This window comes from Dryas octopetala, chromosome 4 (genome assembly GCF_963921425.1).
Source record: "Dryas octopetala chromosome 4, drDryOcto1.1, whole genome shotgun sequence".
In the NCBI taxonomy this organism is placed as follows: domain Eukaryota; kingdom Viridiplantae; phylum Streptophyta; class Magnoliopsida; order Rosales; family Rosaceae; genus Dryas; species Dryas octopetala.
The window spans coordinates 18,291,600-18,311,185 of NC_141369.1; the positions used below are offsets into that span (position 1 = coordinate 18,291,600).

A 19,586-nucleotide genomic window follows, 5' to 3' on the forward strand; every position below is an offset into this window, starting at 1 on the left:
TAACCATATATATATAGGGCCCGTTTAAATAAAATTTGGGGCCATAATCATAAATGGTTTGGTGTTTCGGGTCAAGCCTAATATCACCTAAATATGCAAGCTGTCGGGTCAAGCTCAACCCATTTGGATCCAACCCATGCTGGTCTCTCTCTGTACTCTTCGTCTCCAACACCACAACACCATTTGAACCCTTTCTGGCTTTTCTCTGTCTCTGCATCTCTCGGAGGAGACACATTAGTGCTCGATTGATCCCAATTCTTGATTCTTGAACAATCAAAACCCAACCCTAATTCCCAATTCAATCCTCTGTGTCCAATTCGCGCGTGAAATTCCCTCTGAAGCAAACCCTTATTAAGCCCTAATTTTGCTTTTGTTCGGAAAAAGGGGATTGAAGAAGAGACATGAGCAGAAGCAGAGATGAGTAGGCTTTCATTTAGGCCTCGCCCTCTCGACATTCACAAGAAGCTCCCCATTGTCAAGTCTGTCAAAGACTTCGAAGACGATGACACCCCGACCTCGACTCGCAATTCCCAGCTGCTGCGACTCGCCGCCGATGCCGCTGCCGCCGAAACCGAGGTGCACCACCCAACCCCCACCAAGAAACTCGCCCCCGAAATACCCACTCCTCAGTTTGTTGTTGTTGACACTTATGAGAGAGATTATTCCCGCACTTTTGCTCAACCCACTTCGTATCTCCGCGCGAGAGGAGGTTCCTCTGACTTCCACACTCCATGCATAAGCATAGCTCTAATTCTCTTGTTCATTTGTTGTGCTGAGGCTCTGTGTTTTGCCATTTTTTGCAGCTCGGGCCGAGCTCGGAGAGTTTGTGGAGTATGACCTAGACAATGAGGACGAGGACTGGCTCTACGAGTTCAACAAAGAGAGGAAGATTCTTGCACCTGACAAGTAATCATTTTTTCAAACCTATAATAATCCATGTCTTTGCAAAATACAAGAGAACCCTTCTCCACACTGTTTTAGCTAGTAATTTACACAATAGAACTCTTTCATTATAATTCATCTGATGCATTTAGGCTGTAAGTTGATAGTCCTAGTTACGTGGTGGCAAAGAATTCATGCTGTGGAATATGTAGACAACCAACCAACCATTCAACCTTCAATTTTGCCGCTTCCCACTTTCAAAAAACTTACTATCTTATGATTTTAATGTAATTTTCTCCATCTTCTGTTAATAATAAGCTGATCATCAAGGTGTTCTTATACGTGCAGGCTTGAGAGTCTTATATTTAAGTTGGAGGTTTTGGATCATAAGGCTCGGGAAAGAGCAGGAGTTATAACTCCTACTCTTGCATCCCCAATCCCTGTACTTCTGCAACTTGATGTTGCTCTTGAGGTGATGTGTGTTTTTCTATTTTGTTGACCAGTATCAATGCTAGTTGTTAATATTTCTTTTTTGCATTAATTAGCTATATCTCAATGGTTGTGATGTTCATTTATATTTGCAAATTGGTTCTCTTGTTAGGTCTTACTATATGAGACATGAGGTACATATTTCATGTTCCTAAGCAGAAAAGGTCTCCATTCTCTCTGCGTATGAAGAAGCTTTTTTTTTTTTTTTTTAAGTCAGAAAGATAGTTTCTGGTCTTCTTTTATTAAAGATAGAAGTTATATTTTCCTACACTTAAGAGATCTATTATTTTTACATTTTTCATGCTTATTTTTCAATTTGTGGCCTTGTTGAATCATTTCTCAAAGGTATATTGAGTTGAATTTTGACTCCTTTTAATGTAGGCTCTACAAGCTCAGTTCCTCAGATGTGCTGTTCTCCAACCTGTTTATAATTATTGGAGAGAGAAGGTGAGTAATATATACAATCTTGAGAGGTTAAAGGATATTTTTTCATTCTTGGGAATGAATTAATCAACTAGAACTGTTGAATTGCCTTCAATTTGTGTTATTTTTTGGATTTGGAGGATTATTGAAATTGTTGAACGAGTATCTGTAATATTTTAATTTATTAGTTAACACTGAAAAGATACTGTTCAATGGACCCTTGGAACCTAATGATCCCAATAAGTGACTTGAATTTCAGGCAGCTAGTCTACACTGAATTGCATAATACTTAATGACTTCAGTTTTAGGCTAATTATTTTTCTTGTGAATTTTTGTTATGAATACTTATTCTTGTCATCCAATCTTGGCAGCGTGAACAATGGCAGAAGCCTATTTTACGGCGTTTGCAGGTTAGTTTAATCACTTGATTATCTGCTTATATTGTGATTGCTTTTATGAACAACAATTTGGGAATTTAGACTTGAGTCCTGTAAAGTCAGATGTTACAGATGTGTAATGTCATTAATCATAATCTAATTGGTCTTGGTCATTTAGAAACACTGAAGTTCGTCTAGAGTGCCTAATTTGATTTCCTATAGTTGAACTTATTTTATTCCTTCTGCCATTTGGTTATGATACTAATTTTATATCAAGCATAGTGACTATAGATGTTGTGCTGGCTCTCTAACGCAGTCAAGACTTTCTGGAGAGATACATGATTAATCTATGCAGCTAAATAATCCTATTAGCAAGTAGTTAATGTTTTAAGTACTCTATAAAACTTATATGGGGAGGGTTTTGATCCCATTGCCATATTCTGTTTTCTGGATGCTGAGAAAAATTGGATGTTGTGTTTTAATATCTATATGTGCTTGGAGATCATCTTCGTCATGTTAAAATTTAACATCTCAATTCTCATCTACATTTTTTGTACAGCCTCCTCCTCCGGTTAATGACACCAACCCATACAATGTCTTTAGGCCAAGGGAGAAAACCCACAGACTGCACACAAGAAGGGTAGGTGGTAAACATGTTTTTATGTTTTCTTTTTTCCTTGGGTGAACAGTCTTTTGGTTAAATGTTTTGTTTATTAACATGTATGCAAACATATATTTTTTATTGCTCGTCTTGTTTTTAGATGCAAAGAAGGGAAAACAATGTGCAGTCATTTGAAAAGCTTCGCCAGGTTTGTGCTTCAAATTTCTTATTTTTCTGATTCTTATATTTATTGTATTAGAAATGTTTTCATTTCATACATGTTATATTTGATGTTCATAATCACTAGCATTCTTTTGGAATTGAATATTCTCAGGTTAGGCGCAACCTGGACCAAGCCAAGACCATATTGGAGGCTTTAATCAAGGTGCTATTATTGAAGTGGAAAAAGTTTTCTTGAGTGGTGTTATATTCAAATGTTGATTAATCTTGTCCTCACCGCTGCTGATTGCTTCTGTGTAATTGTATGCAGAGAGAAGAGAAAAAGAGAGAAGTCATGGAAACTGAAGTTAGTCTTCAAATAATCCAAATGAAGTACAAGGTATGCATATGCATATTGTTCTCTTTGGTTTCTTTACCTACAGCAGTGCTCCAATAGTTTCTGTTGCCTCTCATAATTCTGGTTCGTTGCTGCAAGTGTTTGTTATTCTGGGTCCATTGCCTAGAGATTGTTATTCCTGTGTCATACACATGTATGCATGAACTTGATATTTGGGAAAGTAATTTTTTGGGTGGTTGTATGTAAATTTTCTGGGCAATGTAATTCATAATGGTTTAATTTAAGATCTGTTGCTGATTAGTGTATGGCTTATGCGTTTTCAGCATGAAACTGAGCTCCTGGAAGATAGCTTGGCCCTGCCTGGATTTCCACCTGTATCTTGCAAGTTTGGCTCAAGTGAGGAGGAATTTGTTGATTCAGATGACGTTGCAAACAGTCGGCCCCGCACACGACCACCTGCAATACAGAATCCGCCTTTAGTTGACTCCAATATGGTTATGGTTCCTACAGGAACCATGAAGCAAGAGTTCAGGCGGCGGCATGCACCACAAGGGTGGCTTCATAAAATGGTACTTTTTTGTTCTTGTGAATCAGACTACCTTTCCCCTTTACCATTACTCCCCCTTTCTTATTTCCTCTCCTTCAGTAAGTAGATATAACCATGAAGTAATTGCTGAAGTTTTCCACTTTCATGAATTCAATATCGAGTAGGATACCATATAAAATGTTTGGGAGTTGTACCCAATTAAATTTAAGTTGTACATTATTTATGCATCCTTTTGGTTTTTTTAAAATATGAGTTTCACCAGTGAATCTGAACAACAACATGGGCTTCATGTAGGATCCCCTTGAGCCAGTTTTGTTATTTACAAGACCTCTAGTTCCAGAAAAGTTGGCAGCTGCAGGCATTGTACCACCATCAGATTCTTCAATGAAAAATGGAGTATCCACACCACCTTACAAATTCCGTGGAAGAATTGGCCGAGGGGGCCGATTAATATTTGATAGATGGAACCCATTGATGCACACTCCAATAGACTGTGGGAATTCTTTTTATATACCACCTAAACCTCGACCTACAACATATAATTGATTTACTGACCCCTGGTGGTTCGTCCTCCAATATGGAAAGGCAACTCACTGGAAAGAGGTCCAGTTAGCTATTTGGAAGATACAGAGGGAGACGTGGGGAAATTGTGTAGTTGCATTAACCTTCTCTTGGATATGGGTATCTATGGAGGCATGCCTTGGAATTTTGACTGGAGGTTAAAGGGCATTAATGGAAGGGGAGGAGGGTGGATGTATTGTATTTTCCTTCTGTTAATGTTTGTTAAAATTGTATTCTTCTTCCCATCCCTTTCCCATGTAAAGTTCATTACCAATTCATTTGGCATTCAGCTAATTATGGTAACTTCTCTATTAATATAGCCACTTAGTTACTGTCTCAAGATGGTGAGACTGACTCTCAGGGTTTCTATTTTGAAAAAAGAAAATTTGGTTCCAAAAATAGAAATTTTTTCTTTGGATGTTGATCTGAAAGAGGACATAATAAGAAAAGTGTTGTCATCTTTTAAAAGATCGTCATGATTACTAAAAATATAGAGTTCAAATAACACTTTCATACTCATTGCAGCACTGTATTTGGGAGGGTCCAAAAATGACACTCCCCCTTTATATTTCAATTGCTTGGTATGCTCATTGAGCAGCAGATGTATAAAAATGAACCAAAAGCAATTGACAAGTTTGGGAATGTTGTAATTTTGGATCAACAATAAAATAAAATCCAAGTCAATATTTTGTTTAATTAAGTTTGTATGGATTTTCTGTCAAGGATTTAATAAGCAATCTCAAAGTTCGATTAGAGGGTTTGAATAGACACTTCCAAATCCAAAGGAATAGTTTTATCAAACTTAATTAAGATGGTTTTATTAAATGAGGAATTAAACCATGGTAGATTTAGTGTTGGCATGGCATCATAAGGTCTAGTATGCATTGACATCTTCGAGACTTGGTCTAATTATTAGACGAGCTTGTATATCGGACAAACATAATCTGTTTAAAACTGAAGTTGTCCGATCTAATAGTTAGTGTTTATATGACATACTGTACAATATTTCCATCTTTGACCTTGAGATGTTTGGTTTCTAATGACATATAATAAGTATATTTGTAGGAAAGTAAATTCAGCATCAAAATGCCCTATAGTGTCCCAAAGGACAAATCTGAACTCTAATACGCACTTTGAATAAATAACAATCCATGTCTATATTATTTAGAACATCACAAAAATGGCACTTTAATTTTCGAAGGGAAAAAAATATATGAAAAAGGTACAAAAACGATTAAAAATTGTACAAAATGAAATGGTTGAATGTACAAATATGAAATAAGAACGGTACAAAATTAATGAAATGATTAAAGGTACAAAATTAATGAAATTGCTAAAGGTACATAATGAAATGACTAAAGATACAAATTATGGCAAAATGAAATGCCCAAATGTACAAATATGATATATAAGAATGGTATGAATATGAGATAAGAAGCATACAAAATGAAATAAGGATAGTACAAATATGATATAGGATATAAAAAGAGTACGACAAATATAATATAAGACTAGTACAAAATAAAATGTCTAAATATAAAAATATAAAAATATATAAATATAGAGAAGCGTTCTAAAGTTAACTAGTTAGTAAGTTAATACGAAACTAATAACTTTTTTGGGTACACCACATGAGTAATTTCAGAATTCGAACAGTTCATTTTTAGGTCACACTTCAAAGATTATTATTGCAAAAAATCAATCAAATAAAAAATTATTTAGTCATCTAACTATGATTAAATAAATAGACGAACACTATATTTTGACAAAAGCATATCAATAGTTGTTATTTTAATCAAATGGTTAAAAAACTTTTGATTTATGAGATTTTTTACAAAGATGATCTTTGAAGTGAGGCCTAAAAAAAGAACAATTCGGGTTATGAAATTATATCATGTGGTGAGCCCAAATAAGTGGTTAGCGTCGTATTAACTTACTAACCAGTTTGTTTTATAATTTTTTTTTTTTTGCAAAGTTTTAAGTGCAATACCTTTTTTTCTTCTCTCCATTCTAACCAATCCTCACACTCAACTTATTGTATTTAAAGTGATTCGTGTATCTATCCCAATAATATTGGTGTTTCGTATTATTATAGAAGAAGATTCAGGTAAAATATGCACTTATTTGGGAATGAAAAAAAATGATCTACTTTCATTTGGTATTTTGGCTTAAATTCTTTGACTCCTTGATACTTAATTAAATCCTCTTTTTTTGAGGATTGAATGCAACCCATATTGAGTATAGTATATTGAATACATGTGAATGTATTTCTCATGTATATTGTTAAGGAAAATGCTTATTGTCCCAATTAATTTTTATTAAACTTGATCATATAAGTTGAGAAAAAATAGTTGGGAGAAAATGCTAGGGCAAATAACATATTTTTATCGTTAATTCTATTATTTTTGTTACATTGAAAGGAATCGAACCCTTGAGGCCTCGTTTGGAGGACGAGACTGGACATGACTAAGTAATTAAAAAAGACAGTAGTCCCTTATCTTATGTTTGGTAGACTTATTAAGAATTTTGGACAAGACTGTGTTTAGGACTGTAGTCCCAAATAATTAAGAATTTATATCTCCTGCTTAAACGTAGTCCACGAATTTGGGACAAAACTGTGTTTGGGACTATAGTCCCAAATAATTAAGGATTTTTGTCTCTTGCTTAAGGGTAGTCCACCGTAAAACTAGTCTGTCTTAACTTGTCCTATTATATTTATAAAATATAATCTTATCTCGTGCAGTACTGTCCTGCATTTCGAACAAGACCCGACATATTTTAATGCTAATGATGACTCCATCTTCCTCTTCACTTTGGTTAACCTCATGAACTTGTCGTTTTCACTCCTATATATTATTAACTCTTAAGAATATTCTATAAGAAAAACATAGATATATAATGTACTGATAAAATTGGAGAAATAGCAGAAAAAAGAGAGGATAATACACACTGCATGTGAAATTACGGCTAAATTCCAGGGGCACTTATGTAAATTGGTAGGCTTGTTTTGGGTGTGGACTTCCGAAACACTGATCTTCTCTCTCTCTTTCTATCTATTTATAATCTATCTGCGTCTCCTGTCGTCCCCGTTTGTATTATTAATTTCCGCTGTCAATTATTTTGGTGCTTACTCTCCTTGCTGCCTGGTAAATAAAATAGCAAAAAATAATTTCGTAATTAAAATCATAAACAAATAAAACATAAAAAAAAAAAAATCAATTATAATTTCGCTGCAAATTAATCCCAAATTGAGCAATTGAGATTTGAGCCCCAAAACCGAAGCCCGAAATAATTCGACTCTCTCACGGTCGCGGACCCTCTTCTTCTTCCTCTTTCTTCGTCTTCGATTTCGACCCCCTTTTGTGCTGCGTGTCAATTTGCACGTGCGGGAGATAATTTGGGGACGGTGCGAACCCAGCTCTCTCTCTCTCTCTCTCTCTCTCTCTCTCTCTCACTATCAATCGGTCTTTGGCGTTCTCTCTTTGTTTCTCGCAATCGTCGATCGTCGTCTTCGTCATCGCTGATACAGGTCGCGCCTTTTCGAAGCCCTCTATCAATTCGGAGCTCCGATCGTTATTTCAGGTTCGTTTACCGCTAGGGTTTCTTTCATTTTTTCGATTCAATTCGATTCCCGTATCTTAGGGTTACTTACTGGATTATTGTTTTATAAATTAGAAACGAATTCCAGCTTGTTTTGTGAATTATTGAATTATATGATTATCCCTTACGATTGCATGGGGTTAGATTACGATCTGCTTTGCCCCAATTTTCCTCTTTGCTGATTGATTGTTTTATGCTTTAGCTCCAGCTTAAATTTTGACTGCTCTATTACATCTCATTGTAATTGTACAAAATTCTCAACCTTTATCTGAAAATTGCATTTGATTCTCCTTAATTCAATATTGATTTCAAAGCTTTGTTATTGATATAATAATTTGCTTCACATTTTTCATGTATTGTTTCCCATTGTACTCTCACTTTCCCAATTGAAATTTTACTTAGTTTTCGGGGTACTAAAACCCCCAAATAGTAACTTTCTGTGGAAAATGCAACAGATTCTCCTTAATTCACTTGGAAATTTCAATGGATTCTTATTGATACTGCAATTTGCTCATTTTGTTATGATAATTCTGTTTATTTTTTGCCGCTACTAATTTGTTTACTTTTTGTGCTATTTCTCCCACAAAATGAGACTCATGACTGTGTTTTAGTTGAATGATTTATATGATTTGTTTGTTTCGTCACTTTATATGCAGTATGGTGGGAGTTTATGATGGATAAAGCATGAGTCGGAGGTGCAATTCTAAAGATTTCGTTTTTAAGTTATGCGGTACTTGGTAGTTAGAGTCAGCGTGGTGAAGGATAAAGAAGATGAATGTGCAGGCACATATGTCAGGACAGATATCAGGGCAGGTGCCCAATCAGGCAGGGACTCAGTTGCCTGTGCTCCCCCAACATAATGGCAATGCCCTTCCTCCCCAAATGCAAAATTTAGGGGGGCCGCCTCGTGCTATGTCCCATATGGACCCTGAGCTTGTCAGAGCACGTACATTTATGCAAGAGAAGATGTAAGATGTATTTCCTTCGGTGTTATTATCATTATTTTTTTTTTTTGGATAGTGAGCTGTTTGTTAGTATGTGTTAGCTGAATATTTTGTTCTTTGTCCTTTTTATTTGGATGGAACTTTGCTATTTTTCCTTAGTAATTGTTACCATGCACAATTAATATTACTTACAGTAGTATGGAATTAAATGGCATGTGTTCCCATACCCAAACAAATGACATTTGTTGTGAGGATCTCAGAGTTGATATTTGCAAGACCATAAGATATATTTGACTATATCATTTCATGTCGATCTAACCACATATACTATTTCTCTTCTGTACACTTCAGTACGAATTTTTTTCTTTTCTGTGGATGCCCTTCTAACTATTGCCTCAAGGACTTAAGTGTGCTCCTATATTGCAAATTTGATGAGGCCTTTCATTGTTAAATTTTTTTGGATAAGAAACAGAAGCTATTTTGTATACGTCTCATGGGAGCCTTATTTAAGCCTTCTATGGGGATTTCAAGTCACATGTACTTTTTTTCTTTGGCATTTGAAGTGGATTTCCAGTTCATGTTTGTGTGGTATCCTTTATGTCTCATGAGATTCAGTTCCCTCAAACTACAGATGAATTCTATTAGTGCAAAATATGGTATTATCCAGCATTAGATGTCTTGTCTTTGAGATCTCTCTCTCTCTCTCTCTCTCTCTCCTCCCCCCCCCCCCTCCTGTTTCAGTGTAGAATTTTTCTGAGTTTTGTGATGGTCATAGGCTTGTTATTTACAAAAATTTGCGATTTCTAAACATTGAATATTACATTTGTTTCTTTATTGCTTCAGAACCAAGTGGACCCAATAAGGCACTATCAATTAATTTATTTGGAAGGGAAAATCAATCAATGAACTTTTCCTTTTCTTTTCCCTTTTTGTAGTTTGTCTCACTTCTTTTTTAACATTATATAGTTGTGTTAATCTAGCTTGTACTTTTGTTGATTAGAATATAGGATTTTGCTTTTGATGATTAAGCAATTGTTTACCTGAGAACTGACGATACTGTCCTGCTTTCCAGCTCTCATATTATACAACAGCGGCATCGGCCGCCAATGGATGAAAGAAGGTTTAGGGATATTGTTAAACGCTTGGAGGAGGGTTTATTGAAAACTGCTCAAACAAAGGTTTTTCATTTTCATTTTCATTTTGTTTCTCACTTTTCTCAGTCTTATTGTAAATGGCTAGGTTTTTTTTTTGTTTCTGTGTTTATATTTGACATTATTTCTGAAGTCATGGGTAGCTGATTAACCTTTTGCATTCTGGACAGCTATTGAAAGTTTCATTTGTATATTCTAATAATGTTCTTATCTGATCTTTTTCTTGTTTTGTATAAAAGAAATTTTCATCTTAGCCTTATGATTGTGATTTTTGGAAATCCTATTTCAGGAGGACTATATGAACCTGGAAACATTAGAGAGTCGTATGCATAATTTGATTAAGCGTCCACCTCCGAATAATCAGAACCAACAGTATCCTCAGCTTGTTAATTCTTCCTCTCCTGTTGGTACGATGATACCGACCCCTGGTATGTCACACAGTGGGAATTCAAATATGATGGTCACCTCTATGGATGCTCCTATGATCACTACTAGCGGAAGTTCTAGCATAGCACCTACTTCAGTCAACACAGGAAACCTGTTGCCAGCTGGTGGCTTACATGGAGGTTCATTCAATAGATCTGATGGTAAACCAGGTCTTATCATCTCTTCTCTAAATTATTTAATCTTCTTCAAACCACTGTTACAAAATCTGCTTTTGCAGGTTCTATGTCTAATGGATATCAGCAGTCTCCTGCCAGTTTCTCCATTGGTTCTGGAGGGAACATGTCATCAATGGGTGGTGTGCAAAGAATTGCTAGCCAAATGATTCCTACTCCTGGGTTTAACAGTAATAGTAATCAGTCTTACGTGAATTTGGAATCTTCTAATAATGGTGGTGGGTTCTCTACTGTTGATACTTCAATGGCAACACAGCCACAACAGCAAAAGCAGCATATTGGTGGTCAAAACAGCCGCATACTCCATAACCTTGGCAGCCAAATGGGTAGTGGAATAAGGTCTAGCTTGCAGCAGAAATCTTATGGCTTGGCGAATGGGGCTATAAATGGTGGCTTGGGATTGATTGGGAACAATTTACCACTGGTTAATGAATCTGGAACTTCTGAGGGCTATCTGACGTCAACACCTTATGCTAACTCCTCCAAACCATTACAACAGCACTTTGATCAACATCAGAGACCAGTAATGCAAGGTATGCTCTCTCCCCCTTCCTCCCTCTCGCCTTCTTTGTGTGAATGTGCACGTGCATATTTGTCTAGTATGGATGCATAAATCATAATCTTCCCTTCATCTATTCAATTGCAGGTTACTCTGTATTCCATTTGAAAAGTTTATCATGACAACAATAATTGTTTGGCCACTGAATCATTTATTTTCCAGGTGATAGCTATGGAATGAATAATGCTGATTCTTTTGGGTCTGGGAATTACTATGGTGCTGCAACGCCTGTTGGGTCAATGATGAATTCTCAGAGTTTGAATTCAGTCAGCTTGACACCTATATCCAAGACCAACTCTCCGCTTATAAGTAATCAGTCGAATATGCACAGTGCACAACAAGGTGTCCATGTAAAGCCTCAACAAATTGATCAATTGGAAAAGATGAATTTCCAAACTCCACTATCTTCCAAAGACAATATCCTCCATTCTCATCAACAGCAACCTAATCAGTTTCAACAGCAGCAGCAATTACTTCATCAGCAACGCCAACAGAAGCAGCAAAATCAGCAGCCCCAGCATCTGTTAAACAATGATGCTTTTGGTCAGTCTCAGATGACATCTGATATAAGCAGTCAAGCAAAGCGTGATGTGGACCACCATAATGAAGTTATGCACTCACAAGGTACAGAACAGTTCCAAATATCAGAGATGCACAACCAATTTCATCATCACTCTGCTGAAGATCGTTTAAGGAATGCTCAGCATATCCCATCCGGTCAGCATGATATCTCCTCTTCATTGTCCCAAACTTCTCAACAAATGCAACAAATGTTACATCCTCACCAATTGATGGCAGAGTCTCAAAATGATTTCAACTCTCTTTCTGTTGGAGCTCCAGAATCAGTAGTACAGGGTCAATGGCATTCTCAGTCGCAAGATGGGAGTCACAGACAGGTCAACATGTCACATGAGCAGCATGTGCAAGAAGATTTCCGTCAGCGGATATCGGTGCAAGATGAAGCCCAGTGTAATAATTTATCTTCAGAAGGATCTAATGTTGGTCAAACCATTGCACCTAGAAGCACTTCTCGTCCCCCAAATCCAGTGAGTGCTGCTTCTAGATCTGCTTATGGAAATCGGGATCGACAGTTCTTAAATCAACAAAGATGGATTTTGTTCTTGTGCCATGCTCGTCGGTGCGAAGCTCCTGAAGGGAAATGTCGAGAAATTCATTGTGTAACTGTTCAAAAATTAGTGAAACACATTGACAAATGCAATTCACCTCAATGCCGATTTCCTCGTTGTCTTCAAAGCAGGATATTGCTTTATCATCACAAGCACTGCAAGGACCGCAAGTGTCCTGTTTGTGTTCCTGTGAATAATTATCTACATGCACATAGGAATAAGGCACGCAACCATCCAGTTCCTGATTCTGGTTTGCCGAACTCAATGAATGGATCTTGTAAAGCCTATGATAGCGGAGACACCTCTGCTAGATTGATTTCAAAGACTCCTCCGGTTGTTGAAAGTTCTGAAGATCGACAACCTTCTATGAAGCGCATGAAGATAGAACAGTCTTCTCAGTCTGTTGTTCCTGATAGTGTAAGTTCTCCAGTAACAAATTCTGCAATTAGGGAACCCCATGTATCCCAGGATATACAGATTCAGGATTACCAACATGGTGAGATTTCTATGCCAATTAAATCTGAGTTTAAGGAAGTGAAAATGGAAGTTCCTTCAAGTTCTGCACAAGGGAATCTTGATGAGATGAAAGATAGTGTTGAGGATAGCTGTAATCAGAGGCAGGATGGTCAACCTGTCCCATATAATGAGCCTGCTGGTTTGGCTAAGCAAGAAAACATAAAACTTGAGAAAGAAACTGATCCAGCTAAACAAGAAAATGCTACACAGACTGTGGAAAATGCAGCTGGAACGAAGTCTGGGAAGCCTAAAATAAAGGGGGTGTCACTGACTGAGCTGTTCACTCCGGAGCAAGTTAGGGCGCACATAACAGGTCTCAGGCAGTGGGTTGGCCAGGTTAGTCGCTTACTCCTTCTCATCTCTACTTCTCTGTTAAATTTCTGTATGATGTTTAGGGAATTTCTTCATGCTTGGTCTGTTGCTCAGCTTTCTTGGAGTGTGTATTTTTCTGTGGCATGGGCATCATCATTTTTACTGTTATTTTCTTAAATATGATGCGTTGAAAGTTCCTTTTCATTATTTTTGGTGCAAGGTTAATCATATATATTTTTTTCTTGGGTGGTCTTTGGAAATGTTTACAAACATAGCATGAAGGGCATCTAATTTACTTACTGTTCAAATTTTTAGAGTTGACATGCGAATTGAAATTTATGATTGGGCTGCTTTATTTTAAGTAAAAGTGAATTGCTTAAGTATATTTGCTTTATTACCTGATGATAAGTGATAACGTATATTTCTGACAGTTCTCTTATTGCTGGCTTTTATCATTGTTTGCATGTACAATTTCTGAGGAAACAGCTATTCTCTATTTGGAACACTCCACTAGATGTTGACTTGGAATATAATTTATTTCTTATCTTTTAACAGAGCAAAGCCAAGGCAGAGAAGAATCAAGCAATGGAGCATGCAATGAGTGAGAACTCCTGTCAATTGTGTGCAGTTGAGAAGCTTACGTTTGAACCGCCACCTATATACTGCTCACCTTGCGGTGCTCGTATCAAGCGCAATGCAATGTATTATACAATGGGGGCTGGTGACACACGACACTATTTCTGTATTCCATGCCATAACGAGGCTCGTGGAGAGACTATAGTCGTTGATGGGACTGCCATTCCAAAGGCAAGGCTAGAGAAGAAGAAAAATGATGAGGAGACTGAAGAATGGGTATGTTCTATTTGCTGGAACTTTTTTTTGGTTCCATAGTTTGATTGTTACTAGACAGGCATTCTTATGCTTTTTACCTCCCATGCGTATATACAGTGGGTCCAATGTGACAAATGCGAAGCTTGGCAACATCAAATTTGTGCTTTGTTTAATGGCCGAAGAAATGATGGTGGGCAAGCTGAATACACTTGCCCTAATTGCTATATACAAGAGGTTGAAAGGGGAGAGCGTAAGCCTTTACCACAGAGTGCTGTTCTGGGTGCCAAAGATTTGCCAAGGACAATACTGAGCGACCACATAGAACAACGGTTATTTAGGAAACTGAAGGTGGAAAGACAAGAAAGGGCGAGACAGCAAGGAAAAAGTTATGATGAGGTGATTAATATAATATTGTGTTATTTGAAATGCTATAGGATGATGCAACACATGTTGGTTTTTTTTTTTTATTATTATTTTTTTTTGCCTTTTGCTAATAATATTGCTGAACCAGCTAGTCTATATTTACAGTCAGAACTAGTTAGACTCCCCTCCCCTTAAAACTTTCAGACTGCACAGTTAAGATGGCTGATCCTAATATCAGCATATATTTGCAAGATGTGTATTCAGGCTCTACTGCCAACATTTTGCAGATAATATAATGTTAGGATAAATTACGATAAGAATCTGAAGGAATTCCATTCAGGAATTAATCAAGTAATTGATTGTAGCTTATGTGGTCCTTGTCCATTTTAACCACACAGGTGATCATGGCTGGTGATTGTAGTTTGACTGGTAATCAAAAACTCTGTTTGGACCTCACTCAAAGCTTTAGACTACTTGGGTCTACTTCCTTGAGCTTTTGGATTTTCCTTTTCAATATGTATATCTGTGATTGATTTAGTTACTTTATTTCTGCTTTGTGTGCTGCTAATCTATGCATTGGGCGTTTAGTCATTGTTGTGAGCTTTTTGAAACAAAGTGTTATTCTGATTTGTGAATTTAGTCTCCCACTGTTTGCGTGTGTTGTTGGCTAATTTTTATATAACTGTTGCTACTAGGTCCCTGGAGCGGAATCACTTGTAATCAGAGTTGTTTCATCAGTGGACAAAAAATTGGAAGTAAAGCAGCGGTTTCTTGAAATTTTTCAGGAAGAAAATTATCCAACGGAGTTCCCATATAAATCTAAGGTAGGATGATATTCAAGACTTGGTTGATAATAAAATGGGTTACACTAGTATTGTATTATGCTAATTAAATGTTTTTCCTTTTAGGTTGTATTATTGTTTCAGAAAATTGAAGGCGTTGAAGTATGCCTTTTCGGCATGTATGTTCAAGAATTTGGTGCCGAATGCCAATTTCCAAATCAGCGCCGTGTTTATCTATCGTATTTGGATTCTGTCAAGTATTTCAGGCCTGAGGTTAAAGCAGTGACTGGAGAGGCTCTCCGCACGTATGTTTATCATGAAATTCTGGTGAGTTTTTGGCTTTTATTGATCTTGTTATTCATGTCATCTCTGTTTTCTTTTGTTTAAATCTTCTCTTGGAGCTGCTGGCCTTAGTTCATGATTCCCTTTCCAGATTGGGTACCTTGATTATTGCAAGAAACGAGGGTTTGCAAGCTGCTACATATGGGCTTGTCCGCCTTTGAAGGGTGAAGATTACATTTTGTATTGTCATCCAGAAATTCAGAAAACACCAAAATCTGATAAGCTTCGTGAATGGTGAGCCTATAAAACTTTGTGAATTGTTTTGCAATTATTACTAGCATCAAGTATCCTGGTTCTGATGTCACTGTTTTGTTTCAGGTATTTGGCGATGCTTAGGAAAGCTTCCAAGGAAAGCATTGTGGTTGATCTCACTAATCTGTACGATCATTTTTTTGTAACTTCTGGTGAATGTAAGGCTAAAGTCACTGCAGCTAGGCTGCCCTATTTTGATGGTGACTACTGGCCTGGTGCTGCCGAGGATTTGATTTATCAGATGCGTCAAGAGGAGGATGGGAGAAAACAGAATAAGAAAGGATCAACCAAAAAGACTATAACAAAAAGGGCTCTAAAGGCATCTGGCCAGACTGATCTCTCTGGTAACGCGTCAAAGGATCTGCTACTAATGCACAAAGTAATTTTATAACCCTGATCTTTCACCTCAATAGTTTCCTTTAGTGAGTTTAGCTTTTGCTATCAGATATTCAGAGTCCTGACATGTAATAAACTTAGGTTTTAGATTTTTAATTGCTATTAGCTTTCATGGCTCTTCTGCATAAATTAATCTATGAAATCTTCTTACGAAAAGATTATTGTATGAAATCTTCTTACAAAAAGATTAGTGGATGAAATCTTCTTATAAAAAGAAATATTTTATGTAATCTTCATAGAATAAAGTAATATATGAAATCTAATAAAAAAAGTTAATATATAAAATCTGTTGAATAAGATGTGATTTTTGAGGGACTTTATTTTTTAATGAAACTTCTAATAATATTAAAAAAATTCTTTTGAGATAATTTCTCTCTTTTTTTCGCTGACCTGTGTATTTATTTTTCCCCAGCTTGGTGAAACCATTTGCCCTATGAAGGAAGATTTCATCATGGTTCATTTGCAGCACTCGTGTTCTCACTGTTGTATACTAATGGTATCGGGAAACCGTTGGGCTTGCAGCCAATGCAGAAATTTTCAGCTTTGTGATAAGTAAGTTTTCTAAAGTCTTGAATTGTTCTGTATTCCCTTGAACACCTTAACAAAAGTATAAATTTTGTTTGTATAACTCTTTTTAACACATGCAAATGCCTTCTTGCTCATATATGACTTTACTAACTTGATTTGTTCTATTTATTTTATATGGGACCAAAGGTGTTATGAAACAGAGCAGAAACGGGAAGAAAGAGAGAGGCACCCAATCAATCATAGGGAAAAACATGAACTACGCCCTGTATGTATCTCATGGCTCTGCAAGTTTCTTATCTTATTTTTTCTTTGTCCCAAATTTTAATACTCAATACATTTGTATGCAGTTTGAAATTACTGATGTACCTGCTGATACAAAGGACAAAGATGAGATACTTGAGAGTGAATTCTTTGACACCAGACAGGCGTTTCTCAGTCTCTGTCAAGGGAATCATTATCAGTATGATACTTTACGGCGGGCTAAACATTCCTCCATGATGGTCCTTTACCATCTTCATAACCCTACTGCTCCTGCATTTGTGACAACATGCAATATATGTCATCTCGACATTGAAACAGGTCAAGGTTGGCGTTGTGAAGTTTGCCCTGAATATGATGTTTGCAATAATTGTTATCAGAAGGAAGGGGGTGTTGATCATCATCATAAATTGACAAATCATCCATCCATTGCTGACCGTGATGCACAGAACAAAGAAGCTAGGCAAATGCGAGTTTTGCAGGTGCTTTATGTTTGTGTTTTCATAATTAAAGATTTTTGTGTCATTAGAAGTTGTCAAATTACACAATACTATAGTAAAAATGTCCCCTTTGTAGGCCAATGATTACATGTAGACAGGATAAATGTTAATTTAAAGCTTTCGTTTGTGTGTGTTTGTTTTGTAACAACAATTATTTGATGAGGGGATAAAAAACAAAAACAATTAGATGTTGGCATCAGTTAAACCAACATGGAAGAATTGAGTCCCATTTACAAGACATGAGTTCATGTAACCAAAATGATGCGATTCTCTGTTTGAGTGCCTCTGCTAATTTTGTGGGTTATATTTTCTCCTTGTTGTATTTGTATGTATGAGTTTTGTGTTTTGAAACTTTCCTGCATCTTTCGTCAGTCTTCATTTACATTAGAGTTAATTAGTTATCTCTAGCTTCTCTAGGATATCATTAACAAAATGACTTTTAAGACAATTATGGTTTTTGTTTTTTTAATAATAATTTCATTAGTCTTTCTTAAACACACCGAACATGGATGTAATAGTGGAGGAAAGGGTTGGATGACAATGCAACCTGGAGAGTTTGAATTCGTATAAGTAACATTGTTTTTCAATGTTGCAGCTTAGGAAAATGCTTGATCTTCTGGTGCATGCATCACAATGTCGTTCTGCACAATGTCAGTACCCCAATTGCCGTAAGGTCAAGGGGCTTTTCCGCCATGGAATTCAATGCAAAGTTCGTGCATCTGGAGGTTGTGTTCTCTGTAAGAAAATGTGGTATCTCCTTCAACTTCATGCTCGAGCTTGCAAAGAATCTGAGTGTCATGTGCCACGGTGCAGGTTTGTGGGTTTAAGTTTTTTCTATTATGAGCTTTCAACTCTCTTAAAATTCCTCTCCCCCCCCCCCCCCCCCTTTTTTGAGGGTTATACAATACTAAATGAATGCTTATTTTTTTCAGAGATTTAAAGGAGCATTTAAGGAGGCTGCAGCAGCAGTCTGATTCACGGCGAAGAGCTGCTGTGATGGAGATGATGAGACAGAGAGCTGCCGAGCTGAACAATAATTCTGGGTGACCAAATTGTAAATATATAAATGGATATTTTGGAGAAAGAGAACCTTTGGACGGGGACAATAGTTTTCTGCTGCTCCGCCAACACACTACTGGGAACCAGGCGGTGACAGCAAAAGTGGCGCAATGATGGTTAGAAGGGGATAAGCATTTTACGGTTCAGCATATTGGTTTATATTCACTTTCTAGGGAACAATTCTTTAGTTCTTATCTCCACGACTCAATCAACCCCAAAGAGAGGAAGACGGGTGAAGTTTATCAACCAGAGCTTACCTGCCCTCTTCAACAGCTGCTAACCATGCCCCCTGCTGGAGTGAAGTAGGAGTACTGATGTGTGTCTCGGTCTGGCCTGATTTGGTGATTCTTTGATTTTATCCTCTTGTAATCTGTCAAATGCCATTTTTAAGTGGCAAGTGTACCTATAATTGTTCTAATTTATCTAAATGGTTTCTTACAAAGAAATGTGGGAAGGAGGTTAGTGTCAGATCCCTGTTTTTTTCCCCTCTCTATATGTCGACCCTTTTTGTAGATTGCGTTCTTATATTAATGGAAGGAATAAGTTAGCTTCTTCAATACTGTCCCAGTTCATTTTCGTCATTGATGGCAGATATCAAATTGATTGTTAATTGTTGCCAGAAAGCCTGAATCAATCAGTCAATCTCTCTCTCTCTCTCTCTCTCTCTCTCTCTCTCTCTCTCTCTCTCTCTCTCTCTCTCTCTCTCTCTCTCCCTAAACCCTAAACCCTCTCTCTCTATATGTATATATATAAAAGTCATAATCTACAACCAAAATCAAAATTTTATTCTTCTTCTCATATCCTAAGATCTAAGTTCCCAAAATAAAAAATTTATTCTTCTCTTCCTATCCTAAGATCTAAGTTTTCAAAATCCAAATTTACTACTACGATAGCCATACCAAGTTGAATTTTGCCATCCAGATCGCCATGGCTTAAGTTTCGCAACATCTTGCTCAACCACACCAGTCCCATATTCTCAAATCTTAATCTTTTTTATGGATTTTTGGATATATTGAAATGTTCTTTTTTGTGAATGTTCGGATATATTT

General features: G+C 36.8%; 2 protein-coding genes across 2 annotated transcripts; both read left to right on the forward strand.

Annotated features, from left to right (window-relative positions):
• Positions 1-137: 137 nt before the first annotated feature.
• LOC147287616 (uncharacterized) lies at positions 138-4,737 on the forward strand. The gene is made up of 11 exons (XM_086240156.1): positions 138-709; positions 804-906; positions 1,231-1,354; positions 1,753-1,818; positions 2,166-2,204; positions 2,731-2,811; positions 2,933-2,980; positions 3,107-3,157; positions 3,263-3,331; positions 3,613-3,858; positions 4,131-4,737. Exons 1-11 carry the CDS (start codon positions 418-420, stop codon positions 4,380-4,382), a joined length of 1,371 nt encoding a protein of 456 aa, XP_086096282.1. The 5' UTR covers positions 138-417; the 3' UTR covers positions 4,383-4,737.
• Positions 4,738-7,511: 2,774 nt separating this feature from the next.
• On the forward strand, positions 7,512-19,094 carry LOC147287617 (histone acetyltransferase HAC1-like). The gene is made up of 17 exons (XM_086239185.1): positions 7,512-7,979; positions 8,654-8,965; positions 10,014-10,119; positions 10,382-10,679; positions 10,757-11,245; positions 11,434-13,250; positions 13,782-14,078; positions 14,175-14,453; positions 15,116-15,244; positions 15,329-15,529; positions 15,636-15,778; positions 15,863-16,175; positions 16,605-16,744; positions 16,907-16,985; positions 17,068-17,460; positions 18,074-18,291; positions 18,411-19,094. Exons 2-17 carry the CDS (start codon positions 8,769-8,771, stop codon positions 18,523-18,525), a joined length of 5,214 nt encoding a protein of 1,737 aa, XP_086095311.1. The 5' UTR covers positions 7,512-7,979; positions 8,654-8,768; the 3' UTR covers positions 18,526-19,094.
• Positions 19,095-19,586: the final 492 nt, after the last annotated feature.